General features: G+C 38.9%; 1 protein-coding gene across 3 annotated transcripts in view; it reads right to left on the bottom strand.

The window, feature by feature from the left end:
• dtx1 (deltex 1, E3 ubiquitin ligase) overlaps positions 1–14,057 on the bottom strand; it is a 46,020-nt gene extending 31,963 nt beyond the window's left edge. For 2 of the 3 annotated variants that reach the window (XM_079349093.1, XM_079349095.1), the window contains exons 1-2: positions 13,567–14,057; positions 12,502–13,122 (exon numbers count right to left, since the gene is read on the bottom strand). In XM_079349093.1, coding sequence (XP_079205219.1) covers positions 12,502–12,760 — 259 coding nt within the window. In that variant the 5' untranslated portion in view covers positions 12,761–13,122; positions 13,567–14,057. The remainder of the gene's footprint in view (positions 1–12,501; positions 13,123–13,566) is intronic. The other variant, XM_079349094.1, reaches the window with a different exon arrangement.
• Positions 14,058–15,069: the final 1,012 nt, after the last annotated feature.

Here is a 15,069-nt window from a genome sequence, read left to right as displayed (position 1 = left end):
TTAACTTAGACTTTAAAGCTTGTGGAGAAATGTATTTCTAAATCCTATCTTTTAGAAAGGGACAGTTTAATTGCATAAGCAGGAACAAAAGCTGCTGAAATATGAATGACAACGTAATGGGTAAGTTCACATTGAAGGGCCATTAATTTTTGACACTGTGATAATCATGAAATAATGAAGGTTGCTTACAGGAATGGTGTCAGCTCAAGCACGTGACTTTATGCTCTCTGGGGACTAATGGCTGCAAGAAACACACCGTATATATAAAAACGGATTTTCTGGGAGGGCTTAATTGCTCGAGAGCAGGTGAGGGTCAACTCAGAAATTCAACTGATGTTGTTCTCGTCGTCGGAGGGATTGTTGGGCTTAAAGTGTTGAGACGGTCGAAACAAAGTTTGTGGTCCAAATCGAAGAGCTATCTAAAGGATCTACAGCTGTATTTAGCCATATTCTACCCTTGGGAAAATGCTGAAAGGAAAGAAGAAGAGTGGATTACACTGCAGTGTTGTTTTAGTTTATTTTAAGTATTATATCTTTATGTCTGTCTCATTACATTTAGTTACAAATGGAATTCACTGGCATGAATTAAAGCTGAACACAGGACACATTACAAACCGAACATCGACCTTTACAGCTGTAAAGAGGTGAGTGTTTGAAACTTGAAAGCTTGTGAATCACTCTAAAATGCCCCTTAGCTCAGATGTTTGACCTTCAGTGCACAGAATGATGTATTGGCCTGGTTAGACTTAAGAGGATTGAGTACACATTTTGTTGTTGAAGGGGAAGAGTCTGCATTTAAAGCTTTTATACACAGACATTCAAGCATTATTTCTGTTATAAAAATAGTCTGAAGGTCAATCTAGGTTCAATTTGTTGCTGCTTTTATGTATACATTTTAAACAGAACAAGGAAAAAATGAGACCACTTGTTTTTTCTGTCCGATTCTAGGTATGTTAATTTCAGAAAATGAAAGGATAAAGTAGAAGCAAAATCAATATTTGGTGAAAAAAAATTCCACTGCAAGTTTTCATTCAATAATAATAAATAATAAATAAAGATTTATTTATGGGCATTTTGTGCGTTTATTGAAGAGATAGGACAGTGAATAGAGTCAGTAATCAGAGAGAGAGAGAGAGAGAGAGAGAGAGAGAGAGAGAGAGAGAGAGAGCGAGCGAGCGAGAGCGAGCAGGGAACTACATGCAGGAAAGGAGCCACAGGTCGGACTCAAACCTGAGCCGCCCGCTTGGAGGACTACAGCCTCTGCACCAGCCACCTAGCTGCCAGCGCCCCAGCCTCTCTGTATTTATGCTATTCCAGTGTCAGTTCAACTTCAGCACAAATGTATTTTCAGTGCATTTCAAGGTCTGAAAACGCTATATCTTTTGTTATCTTCACCAGTTATCATTTTTCTCAAATGTATCCCAGTATGAGAATGTTTTGTTTGGAAGTTTTCAGGCTGGACCAAATGTTGTAAACAATATAATAATCATTTTATTCAAACATGAACCTGTAAGAACCAGAGAACTTCACATTTTTGCAAAGGTCCCTACATTTTTCAGTAGGAGCAGCGATCTTGTCCCCTACTTCCTTAAAAAATGAAATAGTTTTGGGTTTTATTGAGGAGGAAATAGATCTATTTTATGAGTTAATTCAAGCAGACTTTTTTTGTCTACTTGTGTCTGGAAATCCTTTTTAAACACATATTGCCTATATTTTTTCCAATCCCTTTTTGTTCATGTTTTCATGTAAAAAAATCTTTTTATGTGAAAAGGGTGTTTGAAACACTGCGTGCGATTCTCACTGAACTGAGTCCTATTATTTGCATTCAGGCAAAACTCCAATATCTCGTCTTTTGAAAGACGGTAGCAGAGTTATTGTTTCTGTGAATATTTTTAGACACTGACTGTTCACCTGCTGCGTCCCGTCTGCTACACTGTATCTGACAGCAGCTGAAACATTAGATGAAGCTAAGAGACAAGAAAAAATGTCATTCCATCCTTCCCACCTTATTAACTTCCTTACTACAGCCATCGATCAGCTTTTACGGACTTGCAATGTGATTGGATGAATTTGTATTTGTTATACCATATTGTATTTCTGTGATGTTTCTATTTTTAACTTCCTCAGACAAATACATAAAACAGAGATGAACTACTTTTTAGTGATCAACCATTTACTGAGGACTGCAAAAGCACCACTGCCAACAATTTTCTTTTTTTAATGGGGCGATGTGCAGGTAACTATTTTATGATGAGGTAGTTTGATCCATGGTGTGCTTTTACCCAACAGGTACCGTAATTTAACTTTTTCTGTCACTCCAGACAAACTTATTTCATCTAAATTTCACATTTTTTTTGTTGAATTTCTTTTCAGAATAATACTTTTGCACAAAGAAGCAAGCTTCCACAATATGACTTGTAATGTTTGAAGCTCTTTGGGCTCTTTTCCATTTTTATCATTTGGTTCAGACCTTCATCCTAAAATGGAAATAATCAGCAATAAACAATAGACATCAACCTAACAGATATTGTTGCAGTGAATTTCATTCCCTTTCTTATTGACAAATGTCTCTCTGACTGAGTGCATCCATATAAAAGGGCAGAGCAGAGCAGAAGCAATTACCATTGAAGTCTAATAAAAATTCACCTTGAGGCACCGGTGTTATAAATCCTTGGAGAGTTTGTAAGAGCTCATTAATAATAAAGTGTCAGAAAAAGTCACTCCTTTGAAGAGCAACAGTCGGGGTTGTAGGTCCCCGACAGGTGCACCTGGCAAATATTATTCACCTCACAGGCTCAACAGGATGTTCCTCATACTGACCAGTCACAGGACCTGGACTCTCTCCAGGAAACATGATTTAGAGACACTTACAGGTGACACAGAGAGTGCAAGAGAGGAGGGGTAGGAGGGTGCGAAAGAGTCAGACACTCACATTGTTATTCTGCTGAGCATCTGGGCTGCAAACCATCAAAATAAGGGTTTTGTTATACGTGAGAAAAAAGACATGAGGGAAAGTAAAACCATTATGAGCGTGCGTGTGCTTGTCTGAATCGTTGCAGTCACTTCTCCCCTCATTTCTATTAGACGGTATTCAGAACACAAGCAGCTTCATAAACTAACTAACATGCACTGGATACTGCTTTAACATTATATGCACTGATAACAGAACACCTGACATCAGTCAACAACAGATGAGTTTCTTGTTCAGCATCATGCAGTATCGTCCTTAAATCATAAATATTCACATTTGAAAAACTGTTAAAAATTTAATGATATTTAATTGTAACATTTTCATTAATAAATAGTGACGATAACTGAAATGTTATGAGTCAACAAAAAGAATACCACTATAGAAGCATGCTACACAGCATGCTGTGCTTTAAGCTAAGGCTAAAGCTAGCAAACGAACATGCAAGAACAATGCTAACATGCTTTTGTGCTGTGCAACCAATTCCCAATTTCCACAGTGACTAGACCTGATCTCAGAGGAGAGTGTCTATTTTTTGAGGTGTGTCTGAAGTTGTTGATGTGACTGGAAATGGTCCTTCATGGACACGTAACAAAGAGGGCATCAGCAGCTTTACCTTTTTTGATACCAAGAACTGCTGTGGAAAACGCATTAAGCCAGAAGCTTGCATAGGCAAACAAAAGAATCCAATACATCACATGAAGCCTTTTAATGTCACAAAATGACAGAAGAATACTGCTAGAGAAATAGAGAAGGAAATATGAAGACATATTTGCAGAGCCTTTTTATCTATTCCAAATATCAGTTTGTTAAAGTACAATAAATTACATGTCAATATCTCATAACACATGGGCCTGCTCTGTTCTAATGTAAACAAGCATGGTGAATGTATGTGGACTCAAAGGAGCAGCGTTGATTGAAGGTATTATTGAGCTAGAAGTAGAGATAAATGTGTATATACTATGGGTTGTGTCAGGTTAAACTGGTATATGGACCGGAGCAAAAGCATGTGGATGGGAAACTGCAGGGATGAGTGAAGGCTGGTGCTAATAGTATTAGCAACACTCAATGAACCAACACTGATTACACAAAACCAGTTTGAAAGAATTGTACTAAATATTGATTGTTCTCTCAAACTTAGACGGTTGACTTGACAATTTAGAAATGAATCAATGATTATCTCTGGTAAGAATTTGTGTAAGTTGACTATTTTCTCAACTCGCCCTTCCTGTACCAAAAGTTGTGACATCAGATTTACAAAAAAATTGCACCAAGTGATGATGTGGTTGTTATATCAACCTTTTTTTGCAAAGTTCTCACAGCAGGGATGGGACTCCTGCTTGTGTGTTCAGGCTTTTTAGGACATTACAGCAGCTCAGACTGAAACAATGACGACTGTCTTACCACTAAGATGCTTTCAAAGAGCCATCCCAGTTTTTGGATTTAACGATTTGTCATGCTGCAACTGCACCAAAGTGGGCTAAGGGTGCTTTTTTTGTAAAGTGAGTGAAAATGCTGACACAACAAACAAAAAGTCTTAAACTGTTTCTGTATTTTCACCGACACTGATCAAGGCATGCAGCTTTGAGTTTGTGGCTCAGTGCAATCGCTGGCAACCGAAGATGCTTCGGTGCAAAAGCTCTGTTCTCTATTAAACGAGGCTTTCAGTAAATGTTAGACCACACGCTCCTGTAGATCAAAGACACGCCATTTGTTACTGCAAGAACACTCTGCCTCTTTTCAGTGCAGCAGCTTCCTAACATCTGGTTCATTTACTGAAAAACTCTTGTGCTTTCAAAGTATATCAAATCATTTTTAAAACTCAATCTAAAAGTTGTTTATCTGTTTATAATAACTCTTGATCCTAGTCACGGGAAATGTTGTCTTTTTCCATCACATATTCTGGAGCACTTGATCCACATTTCAATCAGAGATGTGTCACTAAAGTAACCAAGTGATGGAGGAAAATGTACCCAGACAGTTCAAAGCGGATTTCTGATCCTTATTCCAGCAGCAGCAAGCTGACGGGCCGAGGCAGACGACAATCCAAGTGACCTCTGAGACAGGCCTGATAAGCAAGATGCACAGGGAGCAGCTTCAAAGCTGTATCACTGATGAAAGAGTTTGATATCCACTTTAGAAGTTAAAAGTGTTGACTGACTGGATTAGAAGTTAAAGAGAGATGTGGAGAGCCAGAGGCTACACAGACTGCTCATCACTGTAACGCAATAAAGATGAAGACAGCAGACCAAAGCACTACAACGCTGAGAACAAGACTGCTATTAAGTGGTAGAAGACGCCCGACTGATGCTTTACACAGATGAAACAAAGTGTGATAGCCAGGTATTCAATTGATCAAAGCACAGAAAATGTAGTACGTATAAATGTTGATAAAAGGCCAAGCAATAACTTTTTAAAGCTTTTAATGATATCGGTTTTTTTCAAACTTATTGGTGCAGCTGCTCAATAAATCACTACTCTTGTTATAGAGGTATGAGCATCTGCAGACAACAGCGCAGTTCACACTATTGAAAGGCAGTCACTTGAAGCTATCATCTACCCTCACAATACTTAATGCAGAAAATATGATGCCAACACAGGCATGGTATAAACATGAACAGAATATGTAAGTTATAGCTAATATGCACTCTATATATTCTGTTTGGTAATTACGCCTTTTATCTTTTTTACAATATTGAACAATGTAATAGCACACTGCATTTTTTTTCTCTCATACGCTGCAGGCCTACAGAATAAGTTATTTAAAAGACAAAGACATTTGTCTCTGTTTTGTGATATGACAAACAAAATAAACATGTCACATTTTGATGTGATATACTGTACTTTAGCAACTGTTTGATTCCTAGCAATGTAGTTTGCTTCACTGCTGTAGAGATGTGCTTGATTTCTTTCATTTTGTGTCAGTGCAAACAAGGAATTTGTGGATTATTTCCTGTGTTTGCTGCCGGTCACACCATATTAATGACTCTTGAAGCTTATGAAAGCATTGTATCCAGTTTGTTCCATTATGTAAACAACATATTTAGCCAGATAATTAACAAAATGTGCCTTAATTAATTCTTAATTAAAATAAGCACAACTTGAGGCGCTGTTGGCAAGCTCCACAACAGAAGGACAAAAGCTGTGAAGTGTTTGTGTGAGAGTGAAAGAGCGGTGGAAATGCACACAGTTAAGGGTCTTTTTGAGTGTTATTATCCCCCCCTCCACTCTGACTGCCACTTTCCATCAGGAAAACACTCCACCTCTCCCTCTGTTCCTCTTCTCTCCTCACCTCTGTCAGCTCGCCCCCTCCCTCTGCTCCTCTCCAAAGCACCATGGCTTTCCTGTCGACATCCACATGGATTTCAGCCAGCTGTTGGGGGCTTTAATGGACCCCTGTGTACAGTGACACCATCACTTTGGTTAAGCACCATTTTGATTCAGCTTCACACTGTCAATGACTAATTACACTGATTACAAAGAGCTTCAAGAGGAGAGGCTACTTGCTGGGTATCTGTAGGGCATTGTGCACCTTTGATTTTTCCGTGTAACTTCATTTTGTGAAAACATTGTGTCTCTATGCCATACAAAACATATACAGGGTTTCAGAAACTGATTTGTAGACAGTGAAAAAAGAAATGGAAATATCTACTGTGGCATTAACTATTGATTTTGTTTGTATGAAGGCCTTTTAAAGCCTCCAGTTGTGTTATTCGGTGATCAACTTTTTTTTCCAGCCCTTCTAAATCAAGCGGGACTCTATTTTGAAGACAGGATGATTACACACTTCTACGTCTCTACTTTAACAAGTCACAATGGAAGCAAGCTGTCAATAATAGGCATGCTGAAGTCAAACCCTGATTAATTTTCTATTTCCCTCTGTAGGAAACTTTTATTTACCCATTTTAACACACTTTCATCTGAGAGCCTGCCCTGACTTTACTAGAATTTAACATTATTTGCATTGTTTTACAACATTTTTGTATTTCCTAATATGAGCCTGAGCTGTTTTTATATATTTTTATTATTGTATTACCTTCCTGTAGCTGCTTTTGTGAAACACTTTGTAACTTTAATTTGAGAAAAGTGCTATGATAAAATTAATCAAGTTTCTTAAACACTGGTTAAATCCAGTTGTAGACACATCATATATAAAACCACACTCACTATTATAGCACCTAACTATTGTTTCTTGTTTCTAGTCTGCATCCTTTCTTGGAGCTTTTGTTCTAAATGTATAGTTCAGAGGCCTTGTGCTCCACTCATTCTACTTTCTTCTGACACACTGTGGGACTTCACAGTCAGAGCTGATGCATACAGTACTTGACCTTTAGTACAAACATAGCAGACTTTTTACAGTTTCCTCCCACAGACCACCGAAAAAGTTCCCACACACATTTACTACATACTAAACAACATAAAAGGACAGAAACCTATCGCACCATCCTCTTCAACAATCTGCAGCATACATGCGCTACAGAGTTATAGGCAGGTATCCAGACCACCACAACCACTGGGAGTGTTGTTTGTCAGCTTCACACAAAACAGACATGAGAACACGACACTCTCTTCTTTCTCTTTGCTGTTTTTCACAGTAATTAGTCAGGGAGGGCTGTTAGCTGAGGGAAACCGGCCAGTGGAGAGGAGGTTCTCACGCCTGTGGAACCAAAACAAACAAAGCCCTGCTCCGACAAAACAGCAGCCAACAGCTGCTGATAGGGGTTATCTCTGCAGTCACACATGAGCCATTTCACAACAGCAAGCACAACGCAACTGTAAAGGCACAAATAACAGAAGACACACAAAGAACAAAAACAAATGTAGTTTTTAAATGTAAAAATGTAAACTTTACTAATTTAGTTAATTGATAATATATATTTAAACCTTTTCCAGATGAGAATTCAACAGTTTTAGGACAAAGTTGTGAAAATATATTGTCTTCTCTACTTGCTCTACCTCTTAATGTATCAGTCAGTTTCTTTTTTTGTATAGTTAGCAACATGTAAAGCAAACCAACTTCTTTGCAAAAACGAATTAATTTCATCTAAGTCATCTATATTGGCAATGTTAATTTTGTCAATTTAGTAAGCAGTAAAGACTTTATAGTAAATGTATTTTTGTGGGCTTTTATTGTTTCATCTTATTGTTTGTCTGTATAGAGAAACCGCTTGCAAACAATTACATTTCTCTTGCAGCAATATGACAAAAAGTCACAACAGAAATCAAAACAATATGTTTTCCATAAGGAATTATCTTCAAGCCTCAACTCTTCTGAGGTTACATCTATCCTATCGATCATAAGAAAAGTGTTAAATGCTTAAAAAGCCAGGCAGGAAAAGCAATAGCTGCAGTGTGAAATCCATCAGACAGGCCAAAAGTGTTGGTAAGTGATGGAGATGGCAGATAAGCCCGTGTGTTTTGCTATGGGAGTGGGTGTAGTGAAAGGGGATCAGTCCACAGCAGTGTTTAGAGGTTCAAAAGCCCCTCTGGGGAGGAGAATGGATCAATCCGCCTTGGCTGAGAGCCAATCCTCTCCCTGCCTTCAGCCAGATATTCATCCACACTATATATAAGCCTCTGAGCCTTCAGCCATAGTATATATACAGCAAAGGGGTTCAGGATTTCAACATAGATGGGGGCTCTTCACAAGTAATATAAAGTCTATGCCCTGTGTGTTGATTTGCCAACCAAATACAGATGTGTTTATGCTGCTCCCCATAGAGAGGGGCCATGCAGCATCGTCTGTGGTGTGTGTTGTCGTCATGATGCAGTGATTAAAGGGAGGCACAGATTAACTATGGCTGCTGTCTCATTAGTTGAAGTTATTTTGCCTGTTTCCACCCACAGGAGCCCCTCCCAAACCCACAGGAGAGCGTTGCCCCTCAACACAGTCCACAGGGTGAGGACACCAAGCCACAAGTAACACAGCTGTCAGCAAAGTCATACACAAACATTTTTATATATCAAACCCCTGCATTTAAACAAGCTAAGGCCCATGCATACACGCACCAATACCACTTCAAACCCTTGGACAAAAAGAGTTTACACACACACACACACACACACACACACACACACACACACACACACACACACACACACACACACACACACACACACACACACACACACACACACACACACACACACACACACACACACACACACACACACACACCTATTTAACATAATAGCTTATACTGAAGCTATAGAAGACAAGATTAGTGGCTTCTTGACAAAATGGGGTTTCCCCACAGGGCCGCTCCATGAGCCTGCAGAGGAGCAAGTGGCCGGGTGACCTGCTGAGCAACAATTAAAACAAACATCTGATGTGAAACAGATGCAATTAAATAAGCTAACCAAGGCTCTTTGGACAAACAGAAGTGCAATATCACTACAGATTGCAAACTAAGCATCATGGGAACTCAGATCCATTAATGTGGTGGTTACTGTAGAGGTTAGCCATGGTTTGAGACAGGGGTGGAGAGTGCAGAGGAAGAGGAAAAAGGGAAGGAGCAAGAGCAGAGAGCGACCAGGCTGCTGTCCATCAGGCCCTGCAGTGACAGGTTTATCCCAGTCAAGGGGGAAGGTAACACAGCAAACGGCACAACGAGGGCCGATAAACGTCAGAGCTGGCCCCTGCGCCATGGTAATGGCTGACAAACAGCTCAGTGGCTCATCTTGTAGCCAGTCAACCCCAGACACATGTGCTGCTCTGTGTTAGGTTCTATCAGAAGGGACAACAGCAGATGGATCGAAATACTATAAACCTACTGACTGTCATGCAGAAACACTGCTACAGAGGACAATCCACAAGAAAATATATTCAATTAAATACAAAACTAATACACAAAGTATTCTATATGTTTTGCTGTTAAAGACTGAGAAAATATATATATTTATAGTATATAGTTTCAAAGTCATCTCCTGCTGTTTTCATGGCCCTATTTCTGCTTTTTTGTTTCTGTTTAAGGATAAGGATAAGGATAAGGATAATCTTTATTGATCCCCCAATGGGAGAAATTTGGGTGTCACAACAGCTCCAAAAACAGTAAAAACAGGGAATATTTGTTATTTAACATGGAAATGCATAAACAACTGGAGGGGAGAATTCATGTGTGTCTATATTTGTATTTTTCTAATTATTTCATAACTTGAATATAGGGGAACATATAAGGGAACATTCATAACTTGAATATACTGTATTTGAAGAAGCCACTATTGTAATATCAATACATCACATAGATGGAAGACATTTTCCTCATCTGCATTACCACTCAAGTTGCGACTCAAAAGAATAACTAATGAAAAACTGAAGGGACATTTGTCTAAGTAGAACATGTTATTCAATAACAGGTAGTCTTACATTAGCATTTAACCACTTGCTATAGCTATAGATTAGCTTAGCGATGATTGTAATCCAAAGTATACAGTACATTTGCTATGTATGCCTTCACTATTTGACACACTCAACAAGCACTGTTGGCTATTAGCAACTTGCTAGCTAAAGGTGGTTCTCTAGTCGGTAACTAAACGCTAAGGTTAGCTGTTACAGTTGCTACCAGATGATATAGGTTTTGTTGAGATGAAATACTTCAATCCAGATTTTTCACAGTTTATCGTCTTTTAAATAACCAACTCAATCTGAAAGTCAATTCAAAAACAACTGTCATTCTCCCTGTGGAGGTACATAATTCAACCAGGAATTGATGACATTTAGATACGTCTGAGCTTTCCAGGATACTGAACAGGATACTGAAATGTGATTTCTGCATAAGACATCTGTGTATTTCCATTGCTTTATTTTGGTTTAATGCTAAGGCTGTGTATTCACAAAGTACATAGCTTTGCCCAGAGCCACATACCACAGAATTTATAGTTTGCGCTGGTTTGCTACTGTACCTCGCATCTGTAAATGGGTTTCTATAAAAATAAAAAACACGCACACACACACTGTTCAACAAGAAAGTCCATTATACACAATTAGGTGTGTATAACAGCTGTGTGTATATTTTTGTATACTTATTTATACTTAGAGTTAAATGTCATTAAAGAAGAACATTTTTGTAGAATTTGTAATTTACTTTACAGACAGTGACCCGTAGCCTGTGCATGTTATTCTATAATATACAGAACAATGTTAACTCATTCCATAAATATGTTTTAAAATGTTTTTACCATCGAAAAGCAATTGACGTATGCTGAGGTCACCTTCTGTGCATCATATGTGCTTCTCTGCACATCTTCAATGATCAGATGTTACATAACGCATTCAAAGACTCTGAAAATAGTTTTTTTTTTATTGTAAACAAGACCTGTCTCAACAATCATAATGCAGAAAAAACACGATCAGAATTGGTTGTTTTCTTTTTACTATATAGCAATATTATGTAGCTGAAGTGTGAAAAATACATCAAGCAACGGAGATTTGTCCAAGGCTGCCTCAAACAGATGTCTGAAACCTCCCCCATATCTCTGCTTCAAACACTGGAACAGAAGGAAGGTGAATCCACAGACAGAGACAAACACAGAGTGTGTTCAGAGGTTTGGTGGAGTACAGAAAAAACATCTGGTCATATTTAAAAACTCAGCCGTCCTTAAGGGAGAATTACAAGCAACCAAACAAAGACTGCTGGATGGATTAAAATCAGCTCTAAATCAATATGTACTACTTGTATTACTGTTATTTCTCTACTAGTGTTAGCATGTTCTTGTCAAAGGCAATTGATGCCTAAATCATAAAAATGCATTACAGAAAATGCTTACAGAATCCTTAAATAAAACTTGTGAAAAACGTTGAAAGCTCATTTAGCATTTTAGTCATTGTGGGATATTAATTCAGTGTCTAGTGTGGTGGAATTTTCCAAACTCTGTTTTTTTTCCCTCCTGTGGATTTACTATTAGGCAAGACCTAGTAGATATTTCTAATTCCCAAAAATGAACAGTAACTATAAAAACCACCTGTATTGTGAATCCCATTCTCTTTAAAGGAATGACACCACATTTCATGAAAACAATAAGCTGTAAAGCATGTGCAGCGTCACACTGAGCTTCAGCATTAATCTGCCTGATGAATGCATGGTCCCTCGGACATGGTGACCTTTGGCAAGGTCATGGCATTCCAGCAGCTGCATAAAGGCACTCCTGACTCCTGTCTGTTATAATTTTGGTACTTTGTGACCTGTTTGTTGAAACACCTCCAAGCTCAACCTGTGGCTCATTTGTGTGAGTCCCAAAGCAGACGGGACATGCAGGACTCACATTTATTACCCTGAAAATTACATGAGATTTTGTAGAAACCAAATTAAGTTTGAACTGTTCCAAAGGTTACAGAGATGTGGTCAGGAACTCTAAATTAAATAATTAATTATTCATTTATATGCTTGCAATACAAGGTAATAAACAATTTAATTGAATTAAGAAAAAAAAAAAGTGTCCCCTGTTAATTGCCGTTGTGTTTAAATCTAGATTATCTGCCAACTTCTTGACTCCCTAAGTTGTGACACCTGTGTACATAAAGAGGAAACACTTACCTGTATCCTGTCGAAACTGGTTCATGGACTGCAGGTCGATGACGTAGGGAGAGAGCTGTCCATCAACCTGCCCCAAAACAACAGTCCCCCGGGCATCCCCCTTCAATACGTTCTCAACATGATGGCAAACCGCTGCACTGTAGGGCCTCCATCGCCCGTGTTCATTCAGCCACTCCCAGACCACCACCCTGGCCAGGTTCTGAGGCGGGTACCCGAGCCCATTGATGGGTGCCAGCAGCCCTGAACCTGGTCGAGCCATCTCCTGTGTGGTGACTGTACTCGTCTCTGACTCGAACAGCACTGCAACCCTGTCAGTCAGCTGACACACCGGAACATGTTCATTAGCTTCAAACTGAGAAAAGCTTGAATCAGCAAGTAGCAAGTTAGTCTTCAGTTATCTCATGCTGCTTTCAATTGAACAGCTCAGCCAGAGCCATTGTGTACAGGTACTCCGTAACTGCTGGCACTTTGATCTGCCAAAAGCAGCCACTGTCCTCTTGAGTCTGGTCCTGTTTGAAGTGGCAGACGTTGATGATAAAAGTGATGATACAATTTGCAGCTGTAGCAGCCTCAGTCCTTCACAGCAGACCACAGCGGATCAGCAGCAGGTAGTCAGGAACTCTGTATGAAAGATAAGAAAGAAGCAGAAACACAGTGGTAAACAAATGCAGTGATTTCTCATAGGAGATGACAACCAACCCAGCTCTGTGCTAGAGTCCCATTAGTGGCCTGTACCTTTCAGCAATTCTGTTTGCTTAAAGTGCAGTGAGAAAATAGTAAACGATGAGCCATCTGTGAGCATCAAAATAAATGTTATTGCCATTAGATATGGGGAGAGAGAAAATAGTGTGCATTAAAAGCCAGATTAAAATCCTCGCAGAAAAAATATCAGACATATTGCACATAAAAAGCTTTTCAGATTCAACGAATGGCACGCAAGGGACTCTTTCGCTGTTGCTTTTATGATATCGCAATCATGATAAAATCCTCTATTCAGCCTAATTATAATTTCATTTAGTGTAGCGCACAACCCACACCAACAGCCTACATTGTGTCGGTACAAACCTGTAGGTTGCAGTTGTGGTGCCACACATCTGCCAGGTAGAGACTGCATCTCACAATCTCCGACAGAAAATCATATGGCAAAAAAAAAAGAAAAAGAAAAAACGAGGTGCAAATCTGAAAACACACCTGTCGTTTCACGCCTGCAGTCATATGTTTTCCTTCATCCGTAAAGCCAAAACGTGTCTTCAGAACCTCCTCTTGCAGCTCCAGTAAATCAGTGTTATGCAGGGAAAAAAAACAAAAAAACAATACGTCGTTTCATTCCCGAGAATCTGCCCCAGACTACAGCAGCTTGTTGGTTCGCTGTGTTAAAGTGAATGCATGCCCCAGTTGCACATTTTCAGACGCAAATGTCTGCCTAAAATGCCAAACAGCATGCATTCACACTGTAAACACGCTATTGTTTCCCATGGCAAATCACACAGAAACGTCCAGGCGCACCTGTACGGTTAACCGATGAAAATCACCCAAAATAGTAAATTGTAACAGAATGAATTATGCACAACTTCCGGTAGCATGTCGGATTTCATAATAAAACCCATATTAGTACAAGATTGGGCTGAGTTTTGTCAGATTAATGGATGGATCCAGCAACAATGCATCGGTTCTTAACCTTAAAAAAAAAAAAAAAAAAACGTCTTTTCTAAACATCGTTTGTTTTCTATGTAGATGGGTTTTTTTTACAAGCTTCACCGGATATTTGTCTCCATTGATATATGTTCAAATCCTATATGTTCAAACCAAACACATAATTAAAATGTCTGAATCAAAGTTTTTATAGAGAATTGCATGTATGATTTAAATGATTACTGATTTGAATGATGATACAAAGGGTGAACATTTTACAAGCACTGAGGACTGTCTAGTCAAGCCAACTATTTCACATCATGCTATATTGGACAACAGCACTGCCTGCTGGCAAAATGTTGTACCTGCAACAGGTAGTGTTTTTTAGCAATCCTTTTTTTTGCTAGGGGGCTCTTCTGATGATCTCTCTGTTTTTATGGCCCAGCTACCAATTAGCCTACTTAAAAGTTAAGTAAAGTCATTTATCAATTAGAAAAACATTGAACAAAAATTCTTAAATGTGATCCTCTGTCCCAGTCCAAATTCATTGACAGGGGATTACATTCAAAGTGAATTGTTTAATGTTTATAAAAGTGCAATGTGAAGATTTGACCTGGAGGAGTAAATAATGTATAGTAAATAATAATAAATAATAATAAAAGTTATTAAACTAGTTCTTTATTGTAATCAAAAAGATGAGCAGTCTTTAATCTGTTTTTAAAGGCAGGCGGTAAAGTAGAGAACAGTTATTAAAAACCATCATAGAGATGACTTGACTCGGACTAAAAACAGATAGCATTGCAGATAGCACTACCTCTTTAAGGCCTTCACCTGACTAGCCCATCAGGCCACACCTATCTGCACAATAAAGAAGCCTGCAACAGGCTCACTCGTTCTGTTTGCTGAGCTGGACTGGAGCTGCTGGGTGTGCTCTAT

Source organism: Symphodus melops, assembly GCF_947650265.1.
Source record: "Symphodus melops genome assembly, chromosome: 1".
NCBI classification, from domain to species: Eukaryota; Metazoa; Chordata; class Actinopteri; order Labriformes; family Labridae; genus Symphodus; species Symphodus melops.
This window is presented reverse-complemented; position numbering and strand designations above follow the sequence as displayed.